This window comes from Pan troglodytes, chromosome 13 (assembly GCF_028858775.2).
Source record: "Pan troglodytes isolate AG18354 chromosome 13, NHGRI_mPanTro3-v2.0_pri, whole genome shotgun sequence".
Lineage (NCBI taxonomy): Eukaryota > Metazoa > Chordata > Mammalia > Primates > Hominidae > Pan > Pan troglodytes.
The window spans coordinates 116,253,567-116,277,162 of record NC_072411.2 but is presented as its reverse complement, the minus strand read 5'-3'; the positions used below and the strand labels follow the sequence as shown (position 1 = coordinate 116,277,162).

The 23,596-nt window shown below is 34.1% G+C and overlaps 1 protein-coding gene across 8 annotated transcripts in view; it reads right to left on the bottom strand.

The window, feature by feature from the left end:
• The window catches only part of SPAG16 (sperm associated antigen 16), a 1,140,172-nt gene that overhangs the window by 388,639 nt on the left and 727,937 nt on the right, over positions 1–23,596 (bottom strand). For all 8 annotated transcript variants that reach the window (XM_001148592.5, XM_054679316.2, XM_016950433.4 and 5 more), the window contains one exon: positions 13,677–13,803. In XM_001148592.5, the coding sequence (XP_001148592.1) occupies positions 13,677–13,803 (127 nt within the window). The remainder of the gene's footprint in view (positions 1–13,676; positions 13,804–23,596) is intronic.

Here is a 23,596-nt window from a genome sequence, read left to right as displayed (position 1 = left end):
TGGTAGCCTTATGCTTAATGATAACATAAAACATTTTAACAGTCCTAAAACTTATATACTAAAACATTGACAAGATAATTTTATCTTCTCTAACTTCTAAAACTTAAGTGGTAAGAATGGGGGAAAGTAGACACAGATGGATTGCTGGAAAGAGTACATAGCTAGGAATTGTCAACATCTTATAGATCCTTTATCAATATGATTTAAATGCTTTTTAAAAATGCAAATTATACCACCTATAAATGTATCTCAATGAAAAGAACTGACAAATGTGAAAAAATAAACCTGCAAGGATGTTTCTGCATTCTTGTTTAGAAGATCAATTACTTAGAAACCATCCAAATATTCATAGGAAAAGACTGTCCAAGCAAACAGTGATACATCTATATAATTAACTATAATATATGTATAATACATTGATAATAAGAATGAGAATGCTTATACAATAATATTTAAAATAATTTTCAAGTTATGCTGTTCAGTAAAGAAGAATTAACTTCTATAATATTTATAGTGTGCTATTATTATGAATAGAAGGGTTTGAATGTACATCTTATCTAGCATACAAAAATTGGAAAGGTTATCATACTAATATTTTATCATTACTTATTTTAAGGGTGTGTTTCTAAGTACTTTTAAAGTCTACTCTTTCCTACATTGAATAGTGTTTTACTTGTGTGATAATGAAAAAAATCTAAAAATAAAAACTCATCAAACAGTGGAATAAAGTTTCTTTGAAACAGATGAAACTTTAGATATACAAAGTCAAAAGATACACAAGATTTAGAAAGAAAGGGATTTGAGAATCAGCAACAAGTCAAAATGGGGAAAGGCTGAAGGGAAAAAAATGATGACTTTGATTTACTGAAGAAGTCTCAAGAAGACTTCCCTTTTTAAATAAAGGATTTTATATTATATAGTACATAATTAAGAGTCTGTTTAAGGGCTCTAACTTCTATTTCATTGATTGGGTTATCAATCTTTCTTCAGTTCTACAATATTTACTGTATAGTAAATTTATAGATTAATAACCGGTAGGCTAGTCTTTCTCATGAATCTTTTCCCTCCAGCTTTATTTATCAATTGCTATTATCTAAGGAGATATAAAGGTTAGAATAACTTTATTTACCAAATACACTGAAAGCAGAAACATTATTAGGATCTCCTTGAAATTCCATTAAACCTATATATTAGTTTATAAAGAAATGTGTCTCTTTCAATGAAAGAACCTGGCATATCCTTATATGTGTGTCCATATTTATTTACACACTTCACTGTTATGCAGATTTATTCTTTCACATTATACAAACATTTTTATGTGCATAGGATATTTTTGTTGATATTGTTAATTTGCACTTTTAACTTTTGTTTTTGTTTTGTCGGCAAAGAAGAAGCTATTGATTTTTCCATTGAATTTTCCTAGACTAACTTTATGACATTTTTATTAGTTCTAAACTAATAAAAAATATACATATGGTTCCTGTGTGTGTGTATATATATAATATAATATGTGTATGTACATATATGCATGTGTGTATATATGTTATTGTAAAAGTAGAAATTATAAGAAGATGCTAACAGTAAGGCAAAGTAACGCTAAGTATGGTTTGCTGTTAGCTTTTCTAAAGAAACTGTTTTTGGACAAACAAATTCTACTTTTTTTCCACTGTTAAATTATGCTTTAATCTTTATTATTTTCTATTTGCTGATATTTCTTCAGCCCTGCCTCTTACCACATTTCTTACATTGTCAATTTCCCTTCAAAAGAATATTTCTTGGATGCTGGGTAGTCAAATAAACAACAAATAACCATCTTAGTAAATCTTTTACAGAAGTTTATAGTTTAATTTTGTTATATCATTAAATTTAAGGTTTTTGTCTTTATATATAGAATGCACAAGTGTCATAACAGTAGGGTAGGCAAGGCAGCTTGTCTTCTTTTACAGTATTTTCTTTATTGAATGAAATGCCTGAGTATACTAAATGGTTGAAAAAAAGTCACCATGATTATATGGTGCATCAATGGTTATCCAATTTAAATGTAATTTAATGAGTTGCTAATAATTTTCTGGTGCTATAAATCTATATAACAAGAGGTGCTGTTTTACCTTACACGGATCACAATAGCAACCACAGCAGAATGCCGGAAACACTTGCCACAAATGTTGCATTTAATTTCTAGTTTCATCAACGGTATCTAAAAATTATAATTAACATGTGGTACTACAGTGAATTTGAAGTTAAGACTATCTTGAAGTACAGCCAAGCCATCACTATTGAAGTTTTAATGGGTTGAATGTATAAAAGAATGAATAACAGTGACAAGCTTATTCCTAGTAATTTCTATATGTTGAAGTAAAATTAAGAGGCTACAAGTAAGATAGGTCAAATAAACACTATACATACTGTGGAATTACAAACTGATTCAATGAATTGTAGTCACTTAGTTCTTGAAAGTGACAGCAACACACAAAACACTGGGTAAAGCAATTTGCAAAGGAATTATTCAACCTCATTAAGCATCATTTAACCCATCAACCAAAGAGACAGAACCACAAATCATGAGAAGACTTGTCTCTAGCATTCTCAGCTACCAAAAATAGAAAAACATAATTGACCCTTTTTGATTTCCAAATAAATACTCCCAGTGCTAATACTGTGATTTAATTATTATTATTCCCATTTTAAAAGAGAATGCTGAATTTTACAGGTATTAAATATTGTGCCTCAAAATTCACAACCAGGAGGTAAAAGAACTTTAAAAAATCTTGGACTCAAGACTCTAATCTATCTGACTTCAGAATCTGTAATTTTTCTACATTATTATGCTCAAGGCAGAAAAGACTGGAGGCAATCCACTGGGGTTTCCTGTTGGTCAAATATATTCTATGATTAAGTTACCTTCAATATTTATATGTGACAATCCTATTCCTTACTTAATTCAAATAAGTCAAAAAAACATAGTTTTTCTAAGAGATCTAGATTCTACCACACCTAAAAAGGTAGATGCATGCTTTTCCTTTAGTTTCAACTTTCCATCAATCTTTGGTTTTAGCTCTCTATCAACCTTCTATTCATATAATTTCACGTCAATCTGAATAAAAGGAAGAAATACTCATTGATATTATTCAAAAGAAGGAATAAACAAATATCTTTAACTTTAGAATGTATTATATAACTTTTACAAAAGTATTGAATTAAGTAATTATGTTTTACAATTCATTTATCTTATTCTTCCCTAAGAAAATAATTGACCTCAATTTTCATTTTAGATATCATTTAAACTATTTTGTGTTCATTACAGATATTATTAAGGAATACAAAAGGAATTAAATCATCTATATTTACTATATCTAAATTTCATACCCTTCTAGATCATAATCTCTGTCCTAATACAATACTCTAAAATTGTTACAAAGAAGCCATTTCAGTAATGAATAAAAATCAGTTGGGTAAGCACATGGAGAAAAGTTTTTGAGATGATTTAGCCCATATTACTTTTACTCAAAAGATGATTTTTTGTATCTGGTATTTTCTTTTGGCTTGTTCCTTCCAATACTAGAATTCATTCCAAATCAGAAAATTCAGCATAAAAAAACAGTACAACATGGTGTCTCAACTATGACAGGAGTATTAAGAATATTTTATTCTAAATAATTGATTGGGAATTTTACTTACTTTTATCTCATCCAACACCATATCTCTACATTCCATCTTTATTGAATGGAATCTAAATAAACTGCATAAAGTATAAAGAAATTATTTTTACCTCTTACAGAATTAAAATAATCTCATAAAGCTAATCTATATTTATTTTTCAATGGACATAGTCATTATAATTAATTCAATTAATTAAATTATTTAATGCCATTATTGAATATGGTATTTTTTCAAAGGCTGATACCGATATACAAAAATCTAGTCTTCCCGCTACTGGCCAGTGTAATACCATTTATAGCAACTGCAAGGAAAAGAAGAAAGGAATGATATTTGTGATGAGTATGCAAAGGTTTTATATGGAAAGTATGAGATACACAATAGTTTTAGCAAAGTTAAGTAACAATATTTGAAAGCCTTATAGCATATTAAATTGATCTATTATTTAAGATACAATGGTTTTACTGTGTATTAAAAATACTTAGTTTTAATTTTCAGACAATTGGATTATTTGAGTAAAATGCTTTTCTACCTAAAAGCAAAACATCTGATTTATAGTCTGTAATAACTTAAAACCTATGTACTTATACCTTAAGTTAATGACAAATGTAAATGATATGACTGTAAGTTCTGAAAATCTTATGCATTTTAGAAAACACATAAAGTTGTTTTTTTTTTTTTTAATGAATGCCTTAGGAAGCAATTGATAGCCACTCAAATACTACTCCTCTAGGGAAAGATGTGAAAGCCAAACCAGTCAGTCATTTTGGTGGAAAATCAGTATTTTTTTACTTTGGTTGTTAATATTACTCTGAAAAAACCATAACATCCATCTTAATCAGTGTAACTTTTCTTAGAACACAGCTTCTACTACATTTTTAATGAAGTGAGAGAAGTTACTTGGAAAACAAAGGCCTGTTGAACATAAGTGATTACATACTGTAAGCTACACAGATACCCAGAGAAAACATGAGGGGAAAAGAGAAGGTTTATCTGAAATAAAAGGCATAATAAAATGGGATAATTGAGAACGGGGAATATTAAATTATGTCAGATGCACTGTTAGGGACTGATTGAAAGATAACTTGAAATGTCTAATGAGATTCATGTCATCAAATTGTAGTAGCAGAGAAGGAAGGCTATGTCATTATCAGGAAAGAAGGAAGAGGATAGAATTTGGCAATAACTTGGAGAGACAAAATTGCATAATTTATGTATTTCTTAAATATTTAGTAACAATTCTGTACTATGACTTGGTGTTAATATAAATGGAAAGAAAGGAAAAGAAATAAAAGTGAAATAGGGTATATCTGAAGAACATGACACAAGGTCTTGAGTTAGAAGAAACACCATGGTAAGACAGATTCTTTTTTTTTCCCTCCCTTCCCTCCTTCACTTCTTTTTCACCCTCCATTGTTCCCTCACTTCCTTTAACATCTGTTAAGCACCTATTATCCAACCATTGTGAAAGTAGAGAAGAAAGCTCCGAGTTTCATGAGAGCAAAATATAACTAAACAATTATATGGCATGACAACTGCTGTAAGAATATCTAAAAGATACTGAGTTCTCATCTGTCACTTTTCTAGGCACATCATATGATTGATCATTTAATACCCATTTTATCCTTATGTGATAAGTAGTACTACTATGCACATTTTACAAATGAGGAAATTGTGGGAAAAATATTTTATACAATATGCCCAAGGACACACTGTAAATAAGCAGCAAATTTTGGGTTTGAATCCAGGCAGAATGGCTGCATGCTCCTATTGTGCTGTATGGTCTGATGTAAATACAAGATAATATAGGATATAAGTCCAGAGTTCTATAAAAATGCAATTACGTACATTGATTTTTTTCAAGCCTATCTTCTTGTAGTCCATTCCTGAAGCCATTAGTAATTACATGAAATGTTAGCTAATTGGTAAGGCTTGTCTTTTTATGGAGAAAAAAATGTCTCATTCACCAAGTTCAACATTTTAAAACACTTTACAAAGAAATAATTAGCAAAATTCTACGGGGTACAAAGTTCTCTTGGTTGCCTCTTGGGATGCCTAATCCAGAGGAACAAGCATGGGGAGCTTTGGAGGGAAGGTGAAGTGAACCTTTAAGGATGGATGCAAATTCTTTAGGTGATGAGGGGGAAAGGTGTGTCAGGCAGATGAAATAGTAAAGGGAAAGCTTTTGCAGAGGAAAGATCATGTTATGTGTTTGTTAACCTCACACGGTTAGGACATCATGTATTTAATAACTGATGGTAGTAGATGTTTATTTAGTGAGAAAGCAGTAAGTCTCTACACAGGATTTGTGCAACATGAAGGTCTTTGAACCAAGGTGTTCAAAGCAAGGTGTAACACAATATATAAAATCAATGCAGTAAGGCGTATTTTAAATTTTGTATTGTATTATTGCACTTTCAAGCACTTTGCATATTTATAAGTTGGTTAATTTTAGGTTAACTAGTTGATAAGGTTTGGCTCTGTGTCCCCACCCAAATCTCATCTTGTAGCTCCCATAATTCCCAGGTGTTGTGGCAGGGACCCAATGGGAGGTGATTGAATTATGGGGGCAGGTGTTTTCTGTGCTGCTCTCATGACAGTGAATGGGTCTCATGAGATCTGATGGTTTTAAAAACGGGAGTTTCCCTGCACAAGCGTCTCTTTCTTGCCACCACTGTGTAAGAAGTACTTTTTGCCTTCCGCCATTATTGTGAGGCCTCCTCAGCCACCTGAAACTGTGAGTCCAATAAACTTCTTTCTTTCATACATTGCCCAGTCTTGGGTATGTCTTTATCAGCAGCGTGAAAAAAGATTAATACACTAGTCCTTTGATGATTAGGATCTTTATAATATTTTGTAAAAAGTCAGAGTGACCAAAAAAAGTTTTCTACTCCCACAAAATTTAAATTTCACAATTTTTTAGCAAAGTGTTTAAAAGAAAAGTTGACCTTAAATATGTGTTATGCTTTTTCTCCCCAAAACACAAATATTCCTAATTTGTTGACCTTTTTTGTGATAATAGGCATTTGCCAACAGTGAACTGTAAGCAGATAATTTTGAAAATAATATGATTAATCATCCTATCAAAATAAAGGTGACATTTTAACAATAAACAAAAAAGGCACCATTTTCAAAAGAAACTTATGATATAGAACATTTGATAACAGATATTTTTAGTGTTTCCTCTACCAAATCTACATAAGGGCAGTAACCTTTAAAAGTCCTTGTAGCTGAACCTTTAAGAAATGTAGGAAAAGAATTTTCCACATAGTATTAAAATGTTTGAAAACTTCTGATTAGTTTGCAAAACCAACTGATTGACCTCAGAACAAGAGGAAACCCTAACAAAATTTTAACAAAAATTCCTTTGCATAATTAGTGGATGAATTTGAAAGTTCAGCCTGCACATTGGTAAGTACAGATCATCATACATTTTTTCCTTTAGGAGTTTTGTATTTTTTGTCAAGGGATCATTTGCAGTTCTGATAGCTGCTAAATCCAATCATAGATCATACTTGTGAATCACTGAATTACAGTCATCAATTAAAATTATTAAATCAGAATTCCTTGAAAATATAAGCATATTGAGTCATCTTTTCTTACTGAACCGTCATTTTTGTGTCATTGTTATTTTTTGGTCAGAAACAAACAAAATTAGAGGCTATAAAAGAAACATGGAATTTTAAATATTGCTAATTGTACCTTTCTGTCATTATTTTTATTTCAGGTGTATATATAAATTATTACACACATAAAATACCAGCACAGTAGTAATTGCTTAAAACATTTTTATAAAAAATAGTTTGGAGACTACTGTGGTAGAAACTCGAAGGGACTAAGTAGATTAATAGAGGCATGGAAATGGCCAAGGGCATGGAAGAAGGAAGACCAAGGTTGGAGAGGCAGCCTGCGTTCTCACCCTGTCACTGACCACTGGGCTGTTCTTGCGCAACTTACTTCCTCAGGCTCCACTTTCTCAGTTGTGAAATAAAGATAATAATGGTACCCACCCAATCAGATTCCAGTAAGCTATGTAGATTTTATAGGTAAAATGATGGCACAAATTACATATTCAATAAGTGTTAACCATCAATCAGCGCTTGAGACAGTGAGCTTTGGCACAGAAAAACCAAAGCTATAGTTATATAGAATATATAGCAATTACTACATTATTTTAAGATAATTTATCTTTATACATTGTCCCTGAGAGTCTGTGTGTTCATTGAGGGCAGGGATTCTGTCACAGTCACCTCTCTAGAACCTAGGATGTTGCCTAGCACATAGATCTCCAGTAAACATTACTAAATCAAATATGGCTGAGGGATAAAAGAGAGAGGTACAAGCTTCCCTTTGTTTCCACATTCTGGATTCTGAATATTAGCCTCCTCTTAGAGTTCACCAGATCCTATCTATGAAAACCAACAGGCCTATGCAGGGTACAGGATGAACTGTAGAGCAGACATGGGTCTGGCACCAAACAGGAGCCAACAGTTTAACTCTTTTTGTGAGTTCCTTGTTTATCCACTTTATAGAGACTCGCAGTGACAAGTTACTGGATCTTTTGGCCAAAGCTAAGTCAGGAGAATGCTGTAAGCTGGACAAGTGCCCGCAGTTAGTCTAAGGAGCAAGGAATGGCCACTAAAGGCAGTCCAGGTCATGAACCCTCTGTGTCTGACTCATGGCAAGAGACAAAATGTCAGCAACTCTGACTGTTGCCAGCCCAGCTCTGACACAACTCATAGATGTATTACTCATCTCATTCTCATTCTGTGTTTTACTGTATATTGAAAACATTCTTTTCTTTAAAAAAAAAAAAGCCTTAATATTTTCATTGGGTTTGTGGATGACTAACAATCTCATTGCATTTATTTTAAACAGGCTTCCAAATCACTGTATGTACATTGAGCCTTTTCTTACTGCCTTTAGGTAGGCCTTATAATTTCTCATTCAGTTTGCTATGTGATATATCACTTTCTGACAATAAAGCAATCTTATTTTTCAATTTTAATAAAATAGTCTTACGGTTTTATAACTTTGAAGAAAAATACATGCAGTCCTGTAAAACTGAGCAATTTCATGAGTTTCCAAACTGCAAGTTATTTTGTAGCCTCCATTTGGTAATTATAGAGATTTATATCCCTTTTTTCACCCTCTACAAAATTCAGAGCTGATATGTCCAGTTGACTTGGAAACTGACTTAGGCCTCCACATTAATTATCTTTGATAATAAAGGTGTTAGATCAGATTAATGATTTAAAACTAGTATATGTTTGAGAGTGGGAGAAGGAGGTTTAAAACTAATTTATAGGAATATAATCCACTGGTCATTTTCACATTTCATCAAAAAATATTTCAGAGGGTGTCTCAATAGTAATTGATCACACTGAGGTGACAAAATGTACCATTACTGCTTCACTAATAGAAGAAAGTCATTAATCTCCTTTTAGGTCCAGACCTTCAGGATAACCTGACAATTTATCATGTATCAAGGAATTAACATATTTTAAAAATTATAAAGAAGAAGCATGCCAGTATACCATGGATTCAGTTAATGTTGCAAATCAAATAATGTCATCCATATCAATATGTTATACTGTTCTTATCATTACAACATAGAAAAAAACTTTAGCTAATCTGGTTACCCTTTTCAAAATCTCTTACTATTTAACTAAAAATGTAAATTTATTTTAACTTGTTTATGAACCACTGGGATAAAAAACAACTAACAATTCCATATTATATAGACAACATAAAACACGTGTCTGTCTTTTAAAAACAATGTATATAATAGTATAAATTTTTTAAAATCTGGGTGATTTAAAGTTTTTTTGTTTTGTTTTGTTTTTTAACAAATTAGATATATCTGAAATGAAGTCGCCACAGCTGCCTAATGCAATGTTAGTGGAGTGATTCTGTTTAATTCTTGGATTATCGTATTTCACTTGTAGAATTTTATATCAATATTTTCATTAACAATTTATATTATCTAGTAATTAATAAATTGAATGAGTTTCCTTTGCATTATATGCTAGTTTTTTACAGTACATAGCTATCAATTTAAATTTTTTTCTACTTGGTTTGAAAATATTTTTAGAAAATAAACTCATTAAATGAACTTTATTTCTAATTAATGATGCATTTATGATATATTTAGGAATCATATTTCATTTAAACCAAAATATTTTAGAGCCCTTTTTCTAGTATTAATATAAAGCTAGCATGCATAATAGTAACAAAATAGCAATAATAATTATAGTGATATAAATTTTAATTTGCCATTAAGTCAACTTAAAAATATTTATGTTGATTAAAGTCATACAAATGGGACTTGCAAACCCTTCTATGCTTTTACATTCAATGCATATGCAATTGCACTATGCTGAAGGTACTGTGCTGTGCTGAATCCCTCTTTTTCTCCTGATACTTCAGGGAATAAGGATAGCACAGAAAGAGCTCAGAACCTCAGGGAAGAAGGAAGGTCACCATCAATAAACAGCTGTATGCATTCAAGGCAGATATATATGAGAGGAAACTTTTTAAAATTAGAGCACTTTTACTTCTAAGCATTAGTGCTTCTGTTTTTCACATAAGAGAAAGTAAATAAGATATAGACTTCCCTAGAACACTCAGTTATAGCACTTGAGAGAGAGAGAAAAAAACCTTGAAGTCAATAGAATTTAGGTCACTGCTAAATTAATATTTTCTCTATGGATATTCCTCTACCAATCACTTTTATACAAACTTCGCATCTAAGTTTTTGGTTCAAAATATATTGAAAATCTTACTTTTCCATTGACGCTCCATTAGCAGGAGCAAACTCCACTGCATCAATGTCTAAGAAGCTATTTTAAAGCAAGGAGGAGATTGTCGGACCTTTGTACCTAACAAAAAATCATCCTGATTTTATTTTTAAGTCATACCTGATGCACTCTTTCCACAATGCCCCCTTGACTTCTGCTTCCTCAGAAGTTTAAATCTCTGCAACATGTGAAGTTGGTCACCAAGACATGGGTAGCTCTACCTTAGTTTTTTCTATAATGTGTGGTGCTGAGCATATTTTGTTCTTCATATATCCTAAATAAATTGGCCTCAGAGGTCTAAACAGGGCTTCACATACTGAACTTGCATCCCTCCTAATACCATCTGCATGTCCATTACCATATTCCTTTATTTATATCAATCATGTTTTGTATATGGGAAATAAAATGGGAGAAATTACATTTCTCTTTCTCTTTGACCCAGGAACCAGAAATTATGAATATTTATTCTTTTCTTATAGAGTCAACTGTAGTCATTGTTTTTCTTGTAATCTTTATAAAATATCGCTAAGAAGAATATGGAGGCCTTGTTTTACACATATTGGCATTCTTCAAGTTATGAAAATCTGTGCACAATAAACTCTGTGTTATCTCTTCTCTTTCCTACATTTTCATTTCATCTCCCCGATCTTACCCATAAGCAAATAAACATGCTGTCTCCTATCTGAACAAAGGAGGATCCTTTATTTGATCTTAGAGCTACAATCTTTTCTCCTATTCATCTTCACAGCCAAACTGTTTGAAAGTGTAGTCCTTACATTTTATTTACTTTGTGATATGGCTTGGCTTTGTGTTCCCCACCCAAATCTCACCCTGAATTGTAATAATCCCCACATGTCATGGGAGGGACCTGGTGGGAGGTAACTGAATCAGGGGTGAGTTTTTCCCATGCTGTTCTCGTGATAGTGAATAAGTCTCACGAGCTCTGATGGTTTTATAAAGGTGAGTTCCCCGGCACATGCTCTCTTGCCTGCTGAGATGTAAGACGTGACTTTGCTTCCTCATTCACTTTTCACCATGCTGTGAGGCCTCCACAGGTATAAGGAACTGTGAGGTCATTAAACCTCTTCCTTTATAAATTACCCAGCCTTGGGTGTGTCTTTATCAGCAGGGTGAGAACAGACTAAAACACTTTTATCAAAATCAAATTCACTCTTGAACCTACCAGTAATCCAGTTCTGTCCAATTTTAGCTCTGAAAATCTCATGACTCAGGAAAACCCTCATTCCTAGACAAATTGGAAAAGTTTCTCACCCTAAACTCCTCCTCCCCAAATAATCTTCACCTCCAATCACTCTCCAAATTTGGATAAACTTCCTATGTTTAATGCATTCTCTCCTTTTCATCTACACTGTTTCCTAGCTCAAATTCTCATCCACTCATAGCCTGTTATATTACATTCCTCACATGACTGACTCTCTTACTTCCTTATCAAAATCACCTTCTAAAAAGGGGACAAATAAAAATAAAATTCTAAGGCCCTCCCCCAGCCAACTGAATGGAGCATCTCTTAGCCAACAGGACTCCAGAGTAACCTTGAAAACTGAGCTCTCAGCCAGGACAGGATGGTGTTCAGACAAGCCTCCTCATACTCCCTCCCTCCAAAATGACCATTAGCCTTGCTTCCCTAAGTGCTAAACAGAAACCAGCCCTTTCTTTCTTTGATTTTTTTTTTTTTTCTGAGATGGAGTTTTGCCCTTGTTGCCCAGGCTAGAGTGCAATGGCGTGATTTCGGCTCACTGCAACCTCCGCCTCCTGGATACAAGCGATTCTCCTGCCTCAGCCTCCCAAGTAGCTGGGATTACAGGCATGCACCACCACACCCAGCCAATTTTGTATTTTTAGTAGAGATGGGGTTTCACCATGTTGGACAGGCTGGTCTGGAACTCCTGACCTCCAGTGATCCACCTGCCTTAGCCTCCCAAAGTGGTGGGATTACAGGCGTGAGCCACTGCACCCAGCCGAAACCAGCCCTTTCAAAAGACCTCAATACTGATATCAACCAGCCACCTGATACTGCCCTTCCTCTTTTAGCCTGATAAGAGACCACTGACCATGAAGTGTGTCTGGCCAGTCCATGGAACACGTGCAGTAAGGGTTTTCATGTCCTCCACTTCACCTTCTGATGTTAGGCGGCTGAAAACTCCAGGCTTGGATCATGCTAACACTGCCATTTTTGGTACATGGGACCCATGAAGGGGCATGAATGTATACTGTGCATGTGCATGATTCACCTTTCATAAATAGTCATGACTCCTCCTCAAGCTTATGAAATATTCACAAACCCGACTCAGCATAAATTCCTGTTCCCTTTGCTCCTCCCTCGAAGTATCTATTTCTGGCTTCTGGCTGGAGGCTATGCTTTCCAGCTTGTCCGAATGGCCACCCTGCAGACTGTAACCCCTTATGAGGAATTTATTTTCCAAATTTATGAACCTTGTCACTCTTCAGTTGACAAGGTAAATCCGATTATGTCACCCTGTTTGCTTAATGCTCTTTAATTCCCTCGGAAATAGTTTAAGACTTTAATCAAATATGTCATGATCTTGTTTTGTCTCTGTACATTCTTGCCTATCATGCCTCTTTTTCCTTAAGCTCTATCCATTTATATCATTACTGTCAGAACATGCCATTGCAGCCTCACATCTCTATGGCTTTGAGCATGTATTGCCCTCTCCTAAATCTACCCCTCTCCAGATGACCTATATATCCTACTTACCCTCCAGATCTTAGCTCAAGCCTAGGCTCCTTTGAAAGCCATCCACACTCTTCCAGCAGATATGAATTCTCCTCCTTGCTTTCCCCCTGTATTTAGATAGTCTTCCATTTTATTAATGCATGTCTCATTTCCTCAAAATAATCTCTCGTTTCTCTTCCTTTACCTAGCTAAAAGATCCTTAAGGAGGGGCACAGTGTGTATTTCCTTTTTGTATCCCATGAACCAGCAGAGCTTCTATCGCAATAAATAATTGTTGAAATAATGCTTAATGAGATAATCATATTATTTTTACCTGATCACATTTGGAAGGCAGAATGGATACAAGTGCATAGAAAGGATCTTGTAATTATGAACTTTTTACTGTTCTTTTGCCCTGAATGCCCTTGCACAATCACTTTTTAAGTCATATTCCATACCCAAAGAATGACCGAGAGTAATCAGACTTATCAAAAGCTGGGAAAAAAAGTGAATGATTTGCTTACTGTTCTTGCATCCCATATAGACAGGGTCTTGTCTGCAGAGCTTGTGAGAAGAGTATTGGAGAAAGGAAAAAACTCAATGCTGTTCACAGAATCTGTATGTCCATACAAAGTACATCTGCATCTTTCACTATAAAGAGAGAAATTAAGAATTTTAGGAGTTAGTATCTATGCTGTCTATACAATGCTAATAAAAATAATTTAAGGAACTGAGGCATGAAATAATTTTATTAATGGCAAAAATTTTACAGTAACAACATTTTAAAAGTAAAATTCTATAGCTACCTTATATTCTCAGCACTTTATATGATTAGTAGCATAAAACTACACTTAAATTACCTTCAATTTATGGAATCACTTGGTAAAGTCATCTTTATACTATCTCGTTTATACTTTACCATGAAATGACAGTATAAAAATTATCCCCATATAATAGAGGAATATGTTAAAAAAGTATTGCACTAATTCATCAGACAAAATAAACTTTTTCAGTCATTACTTTTCTTAATTGCTTCTCCGACTTGGTTATATATTAGAATCACCTGAGGCACTTCAGTGGCTACCAGAGACTGGGGGAGGGAAAAGAGAGGGGAGAATAGGGAGAGACTGGTCAGTGGGTACAAAGTTACAATTAGATAGGAGGAATAAATTTTGGTGTCCTGTTGCACAGTAGGGTGACTATGGTTAACATTAAAATATTGTATATTACAAAACAGCTAGAAGAAACACTTTTGAAAGTTCTCACCACAAAGAAGTGGTAAATGCATGAAGTGATGGATACAGTCACTACCCTGATTGGATCTCTCTACACCACAGATATGTATTGAAACATCAAATTGTACCCCATATGTACAATTATTAATGCACCGATTAATTACTTAAACCAAAAAAAAAAAAAAAAGACAAAATACTCATACCCAGTCTCAAGCCCCAGACATTCTATGCCAATTGATGATGGAGCCTGGGAATTAATTAGTGGATTAATGCCTCTCCTGGTAATTATAATATGCCTTTAGGGCTGAGAATTTAAACCAGTGGTTTTTAAAATTTTTTACCCAGACTAGCAGTATCACTGTCACTTGGAAACGTGTCTGAAATGCAAATTCTCAGGCGTCATCCCAAACCTATTGAATCAGAAACTCTGGAGGAGGCCCCAGCAATCTGTGTTTTAGCAAGCTCTTCAAGTGATTCTGATACATGTTAAAGTTTGAGAACCACTGATCTAAACTATTAGAAATGACCCAGAAGAAAGGGATAACTGCAGCTGTGTTTTTTTTTGCCATTTTATGAAAAGGCTGTTTCTCAATGAAACGGAGGATACGTAGAGCAATACCACTCCTTATGTGTAATGACTGATTGCTCTTAAATAACTTTATTTATAAACCTACTTTTAAAATAGAGAACAAATAGAATCAGGATAACTAGTAAGTCAATATAAATGCATTCCTAATATAATAATCAGTCAGTTGGCCCGGGCATTGTGGCTCAAGTCAGTAATCCAACCACTTTGGGAGGCTGAGGCAGGAGACCACCTGAAGTCAGGTGTTCGAGACCAGCCTGGCCAACATGGTGAAACCCCATCTCTACTAAAAATACAAAAATTAGCCTGACGTGGTGGCATATGCCTGTAATCCCAGCTACTCAGGAGGCTGAAGCAGGAGAATCGCTTGAATCTGGGAGGCAGAGGTTGCAGTGAGCAGAGATCACACCACTGCACTCCAGACTGGGTGACAGAGCAAGATGCCCTCTCGAGAAAAAAAAAAAAAAAAAAACATATAAGTAAGTATATATATACATATGTATAAATCAGATAGTTAATCTTTGATTAGTTCCTCTGTGGCTTGAACCAAGCCATGTACAATAATATAGTGTAGTGGGCAAAAACTCTGCAATGGGAGCCAGGAGACTGAATTCCAGTCCTGACTTTGGCAAGAACTAGCATGGTAACCATAGAGAAACGGTTTAATTTTAGTGGCCGTAAATTTTCTTCTTGTGTGAATGAAATTATTTACTTGATGCACTCGGTGATCTCAAAGTTAGAAATGTAAAATGGGAAGGAAGAAGTCAGCTTGAGTACAGCACATATGAACTGTAAGAAGCAAAATATGCCCTTCCTTTCTTAAATGTCAGCATTTTTGAGACATCAAAACATATGAAAATTTGCATGTATATGAATATGTATGTAAATTATTTAGCAACACTTCCCCTTTCTCATCAAAGCTAAGTATTACAGTAATAAGTATTTGGAGCAAGAATATAAAATCAATACATCAGGAATATTTTGTATTAGTTTCCTTACCTCAGTATTTCACAGATAGGCTGATAATATTTTAATCACTAAAGTTGATGATGTGTATACCAGGGGTCAACAAACCACGACCCAGAACTGACTGCTTATTTTTGTAAATAAAGTTTTATTGGAATATGCCAATCTGTTTACATATTGTCTATTGCTGCTTTCCCATTACAGTAACAGAGTTTCATAGCCACAACAGAGATAATATGGTCCACAAATCAAAAATATTTAATTCATAGCCCTTTGAAGAAAAGTTTGCTGACCCAAGAAGTATACCAATATATTAGAATATTTATGAGTATACTTGGGTTTTACTTATGACATTTAATCTTTTTTGAGGGGAGTGCCAAAACTTACAGAATAAGTTATTTTCTTTTAAAAAATTACTGTTTTATGTACAAATTTTATCTGCTATTTTTAATGAATCTAAAAATGTAAGTATGAACATTTTTTAAGTTTCTATTCCAAAGCCCACTATCTTGAAATAATCATCTTTAAATATTAGTATAATTACTGTAGTTATAGCTCTATGGAGAGACAGAGAGGTGAGGTGGGAGAGAAAAAGAGAGAGATAAAAATTAAGAATTTTATTCCTATCATATTAAAATGGTAAATTATTAAATTATATGAAATTTAACAATAAAATAAGTATAACTAAAGGCATTGCTGAAAGTCAAGTAGATACTTTCTTACTACAAGACAAGATCTATCACTATCTAAAAGATAACATTAAGAAAAATATTAAAGTATATTATTTTAATAACATTTCATTTATAAAAAGTATAGTGAAAAAGGAAAATAATGTATTTATGTTCCTCCCACTTTCTTTTTCCTCACCTCTGAAATTTAAAAAAATCTTATTGTTAAATTTAGAATATCAAAAATCATCACATATTTTGATCTGTAATCACAAAGCTCAAATTCAGTGTCCCTCCTTCCCCATCTTCCTAGTGTTTAATATATGTTTAAATTAATCCTCTGCATCCATACTTTTTTACAGTTTAATGATTATTCAGTACTTCAACAGCAGTTTTCGCTGGTTATAATTTCTTGGGTCACCTGACCTCCTCAAATGTTTGTGGAGAAACAATTCACTGTTAGAGTACTGCAAAGTCTGAGGTCAGTCTAATCTCTCCAATCTCCCATCCAACCTTCTTTAGGGTTCGTTTGCTGTTTACGCCCAAGAGCCCTTACAGTTTCTTTCCCAAATACTGAAGTTCAGAAATTTTAGCACAGCATACCCTAATGGAAAGGTCCACCTATTATTCCCAGACTTTTATTATTCCAGGAAAGTTTCTTCCCCTGTGACTTTTTTTTTTTCTTTCTCCTCAATTTAGTCCATTTATTTTGTTTAGAAACACTATGTCCTTTTTTGTCTAATTTGCCTTTATGTTTAATATTTTCTCTACAATTCTTATTTTTTTCATTTTTAATATCTGTTCTTTATAACTCTCAATTATGTTTATTCTATTTGTGTGTTGGGTAGGGGAAGGGCAATCAAAAGCTTTTATTTCTGTTTTCTAGTTCACTTGTTTCCTGATCTTTTTCAGTCTGCTTTTTATTTGCATCTATTATCTTACAAATCATAATAAAATATTTTAACTCTTTTGACATTTTATTATATAAAAACAATTTAAAATATAGCATTTCAGTAATTTCTTTGGAAACAGAGTACTTTTGTGTGAATTATTGATTTCATATCTTTACTCAGGTGATTCCTTTATGCACTTCATGTTCTTCACTGAAATTTGGAGTTTTATTCATTTACTCTTCAATTTTTGCAATTCTTTATAAAATCTGGTTGGTTTCTTTTTATTATGACTTACGAGGACAGCTATTGGGGGATAGCTGTTTTCTAAAGATTAATGGCAAAAGGTGGGAAAATTAATTGGCAGAAGGAGAGAAAGGCACTGACTTCTATTCAGATTTGTTGTCTCCTACAAAATCTTTTCACCTCGTGTGCTGTTGACCCAATCCCTGACGTGTATCTCTTCTCCATTTTTTTGCTTTACTTTCAAGTACAGATGTATGTAGTATGTTGCAATACCCATAGCATCACAGGCTCTATTTTAACTCTCAATGAGCCTGCCTCCCTCACGACCCTCATTCTGCCTCATCTATGGCAATCTGCTTTATCTCTTTTATCTAACAATAAAAATGGCTTGTTAGGATTTATGCTTCCAACTGTGATAAAGTAACCAGTTTCTGTACTTCTCTTATAATAAGCAACTGTAAAATTACACACATTATCTAAAGTAAATTTTTACTGGCATTGAACTAAACATAGCACAGGAATATAATCCTTAAGAGAAGGAAAAACTCAAAATGAGCTCTGTAACCTCCATGACTTTCTGCTTGGATGCACTTTTTACTATCAAATACAGAAATAGAGCCCAGTAGAACTGAAGTTTCACTGAGTTGAGAAGCAGCGAGAAAAGTCTGGGCTTCTGAGTTGCTTAAAATTTGGAGTGTAGGGTAGCTGACAAAAGGGAGCTGAGCTGGGAATGGCAGTAGTTTGTGTGAGGATTCACCATGAATTTTGGGCGAACGTCTAGATGGCATTTTCATAGAGTAAGATTCCACAAGGTCTAGCAGAGATTTCCTGCTCTACGGTTGATTGCTGAACAATGATACCAGAGATTAGCTACTGTTAGAAAGAATACTCTGGAGTTTAATCCTGGGTGAAGTGGAGATAATTTACTGCATATCTCAGACTCTCACTTGGAGATTCAAGAAAGGCTCCACTATAGGGGTACAGGTAAGGTTCATAAACTAAATTCAAAACAAAAGTAGAGTTCTACTACCAATGAATAAAACTATGCCTGAAAGGGCAAAAATGATCTTCCCATAATTAAACTGCTCCTTACAACAGAACTCAATACCTTTTCCAGGAGAAAACCTAATATAGATTTCTCCAAATTAGTCATTAACAACATCTAACATGTATTTTTTTTTTTTTTAAGATGGAGTCTTGCTCTGTTGCCCAGGCTGGAGTGCAGTGGCACGATCTTGGCTCACTGCAACCTCTGTCTCCCGGGTTCAAGCGATTCTCCTACCTCAGCCTCTGGAGTAGCTGGGGCTACAGGCCTGTGCCAGCACACCAGGCTGATTTTTGTATTTTTAGTGGAGACAGGGTTTCACCATGTCGGCCAGGCTGGTGTCGAACTCCTGACCTCAAGTAATCCACCCACTTTGGCCTCCTAAAGTGCTGGGATTACAGGCGTGAGCCACTACACCCAGCCCCAGCATGTAATTTTTTTTTTTAAATGCTACATATGTACATAAGTGGAAAGGTAAAAATGTAATCCATACACAAGAAAAATAAAAAAATACATAGAACAGAACAGACTCTGAATCAAACATTGGAAATCAAAGACCAAGACTACAAATGATTTATTATTATCATGTTCAAAGATTTAAAGAAACATATAGTTATAATGGGTGCACAGATAGAGAATCTCAGAAGGTAACTGCAAACCATAAAAAAAGAGGTCTATGTAAGAATGGATAAGTATATGTGAAATTAAAATGTTAGCTGGGTGAGCAAAGTATCAGATTGGGTACTGAAGGAAAAAAAAGGAATGAGAATGAAAAGAGATTAATAGAAATTATCTGATTTGAAGAACAGAAAAAATATTGAAAAACCATGGATTACAGTCTCAATAATCAGTAGAAAAATATTACAAGGTCTAACATAAGTATAATTGTGTTATCAGAGAGGGGTGAAGAGGAGGGAGGGAGATGAGGTAGAAATATTTTTGCAGAAATGATGGCTACAATCTTCTGCAATTTAATGAAAACTATCAACATTGATATTTTTCATGTCAACATTCCTATCAATATCATATCAAGATTGAAAAAGCTCAGCAAAATCCAAACATGCTTAACAACAGAAAGAATGCACCTAAGTATATAATAGTCAACTGTCAAAAGCAAAACATAAAACAAAATCTCTAAAGCAGCCACAGATAAACATAATGTGCAGAGCAATTATACAAATAGCAACTGACATTTTAACAGAAATAATGGAGGCAGAATCACTTTTTTGAGGGCTGAAAATTCAATATTCAGCCCAGAATTCCTTCAATAACGAGAATAAAACATTTTTTAGATAAATAAAACCTGATAAAGTCATTGACAGCAGATGTTTTCTACCAGAAAGGCTGAAAAGAAGTTATTCAGATTAAATTGAAATGACAACAGATGGAAACATTTGCATACAAAAAGAATGTATACCAAACTTTTTAATTTCACACATTTTTTTTTTTTGTAGAGATAGAGTCTTGCTATATTGTCCAGGCTGGTCTCAAACTTGTGGCCTCAAGAAATCTTCCAGCTTTGGCCTCCCAAAATGCTGGGATTGCAGGCACGAGCCACCATCCCTGGCCATATTGTTTTGTTATAACTGAGGCATTTCAATCTGTAAAGAGTTATGCTCTAACTTAAAAAAAAAATCATACACCAAATCTTCCATTAATTAGACTAAAAATTATTTTTATTTGCAGTTTTATTACTATTTTTATGCAAATGCAACATTATTATAAATATAAGTACATTTGTGTTATTACAATGATAATCTAACAAATGTATATACACAAAGAATTTATAATCTAGTAATATGTGTCCTTACATCTATATGATATACACTATTGGTAAAATGCTGTACACATTCATAATTTATATTCAGACTTTGTTGTCATTATTACCCAATTAAATGATTCAGGAACACTTTATATTCACTTATGGTGGTGGGGGGGAAGGAGCAATTCTTCAATGATATATTACAGCTCACATAGTTTCCGAAACAAAATAGAAAAGCTAGGTCTTCACATAGCTCAAGGGAAGAAAGTATTGCTCAAGAGGGTAAGAAATCTGCTCGTTAGTCACTGGCTTAAGGTGTGGGGCATCCCTGGCAGACAGGCTGCAAGAGTAGGCTTGTGAAAGATTAATTAGCTGCCAGAGAAGGAAGGCCCATTCAGAATTTCTTTGGAAGGTGAAAATGGACTAAAGTGATGGAGCATGACAGCACTGCAAAGAATGAAAATGATTTGTACATTTCCATCAAGACATAAACACTGAAGTCTCATGCAATTTTCTGTTTCTTATCTTTTTTTTTTCTATCATTTTTTAGGAAGAAGTTCACAAGCAATAGCTCTTTCTTAACTTACGTCTTGGTTTTCCTTTATTTCCTTTCATCTCTTCTCTTTTCTCTTTCCTTGCTGCTTTAATTTGTTATTTTGGTAACTGAATGATAAATATTTCTCTAAACTTTCAACTTGCTGTAAAGCAGATTTGTCTACTCTTCCAGGTCAGATACATCTTTATTTAAAATGCATTTCCCATACATATGTTAACTCTAAAAGGACACTGTTTTAACACAGAGTTCCTTTGTGAAACATTAAATTTTAGGGTTTTTATTTCCTTTGATATGTTTGTTTTAATACTACTAATATTGAATACAAAGTTGTAACTTAAAATTCAGGCTTGTAGGAATATGCAGGTCAACAAAAATGTGGCTAATAGAATTATGAAACATTGATATAAAGACAGTAGCAAGATATTTTTTAAGTGAACATGAAACAAAGATTAAAAAATATCTATCCGTGTTTTCAAAGGGAATACTAGAATTCATTACCATATTAACCCTTAGTAAGAGCTGGATTTTAAATAGCATTTATATAATTGAACCAAAATAAAATGATAAAATCTATCATGAGTTTATCTGAGATAAAATTATTCATGAAATACCTACTCTAACAATCCAACATGAACATAAGTGAAACCTATTTAAATCCCTAGACTGCAATTCATAACATCCAAGTTCATGAGGGATTTTCCTCACCTCCTAGTTTTCTGTAAAGGTTTATATATAAGCTATTTTTAAAATTCACAAGAATTTTGCACCTTAGCCAGGCAAAGTCCTCGAGTGACACCCAAATTTTACTTCAAACGTCAAGAATACTTTTATAATGAAAACATTTATTTGTTTTATATTGTCAAAAATAATATAAAATAATTCATCATGTGATAGTTCCTTTCTTTGTAGCCATGAAATTCAGTTGGTTATTTAGTGGAGACGTGAGATCTAAATAAAATCTACCATGGAGTCTGCCGCAAGCTCTACCATAAGATTCACCACAGTCTGTGTCTGTATGAAAATCATGTGGTCTGAGCATCTCAGCCAGGTTGGATCATGGCCAGGCCACAGCTCCTAAACAAAAGAAGTTCTTGGCCAAAACCCTCGATGATAAAAATATACTAATAAATTGAACATTGTTCCCAAATGGTCATAAAAATCCACCTCACATAAAAGGCAGACCCCTAACAACCTCAAGTACCTGGAACACGGGCAGGATCTTGGGTCTAAAAGCAAAAGGTGAACAAATAAAATGATCATAATAGAGCTAGCAACTCAGAGTGCCTTCAAGTCCTCGCTCAGCCTTGTTAAACAGTCAACTGAAACATTTTCGCAAAGAATATGGGTGCAGGAGGGCTGGGGTTAAAAGGCCAGAGTAGCACAAACTAACAGTGAGAAAAAGTGGAAGCTTGGCAGTAAACTGGAAAACTGAAAATATATAACAAAAAGAAGACCAAATATTAAAATAGCAACCCGACGCAGGCTGATAAAGATCAAAACAAACAGCTTTATAACTCAACACTTCCTACATCTTACATTATAGTTTAAGCAGACATTTATTGAGTGCTTAGTGTTCTAAGCAATTTACATAATTAAATAACAACAATGTGAAAATACGGTCGACCTTCATTATTTGTGATTTCATATTTGCGAATTTGCCTATTTAATAAAATATATTTGTAATCACAAATATTCTCTCTTTGCTCAAATGCTATCCAGGCTCCTCGGAACTCCCTGACTAGGTCTCAAGCTTGGCCTATAAAATCTACAGGCTGTCAGCGAACATGAAATTCTCCCACCCTCCTATGAAAAGACTTGAATAAGCACTAGATCAAGCCTGCATCCCTAGGATGACCCAGCCCCATTTCAGATCCTGCCTGGGGAAGCTCATGGCTGCCAAAAGAATTGACTACTCCAGCCCACACCTGATGATAAGCCGCGGACACCTTTTTTAGGGCTGCCAAAAGAATCGACTACTCTAGCCCACACCTGATGATAAGCCCCAACACCTTTTTTAGACCATTTACTACAAAGGTCTTACAATTGTGGATCCTTCCTTTATCCCTTTGAGATACCTATGTGTCTCCTACAATTAAGGAGTATGTTTCTCAAAGGACCTGAAAGCCATTCCTTTAAAATGTAAATATCAGGAGGAACAGCTTGCCTCCCAGTCTCTGCTGGAGGATTGAATCATTTACAGTGACCAACGCTTTGTAATTTTTTGCTACCCTGACTCTACTGAGTCCCTGCTCACCCTTCTCCCTATTCTACAATTCTCTCTTTAAAATGCCCAGTCCTCCTTGTACAAATCTAAGTTGAATTCAGGTCACGCCAGACCCTCTTCCCTTCTGCAGCAGTATATTACTGATTACCACCTGATCTTACCACTTTAACTAGTGTCCAGCTTTGTTGATCTTTGACAGTAACTCCCAAATTATACTCACAGCCCTTTTTGCTCATTTGTAGACACAGGCATGGGCAGAAGCTTGA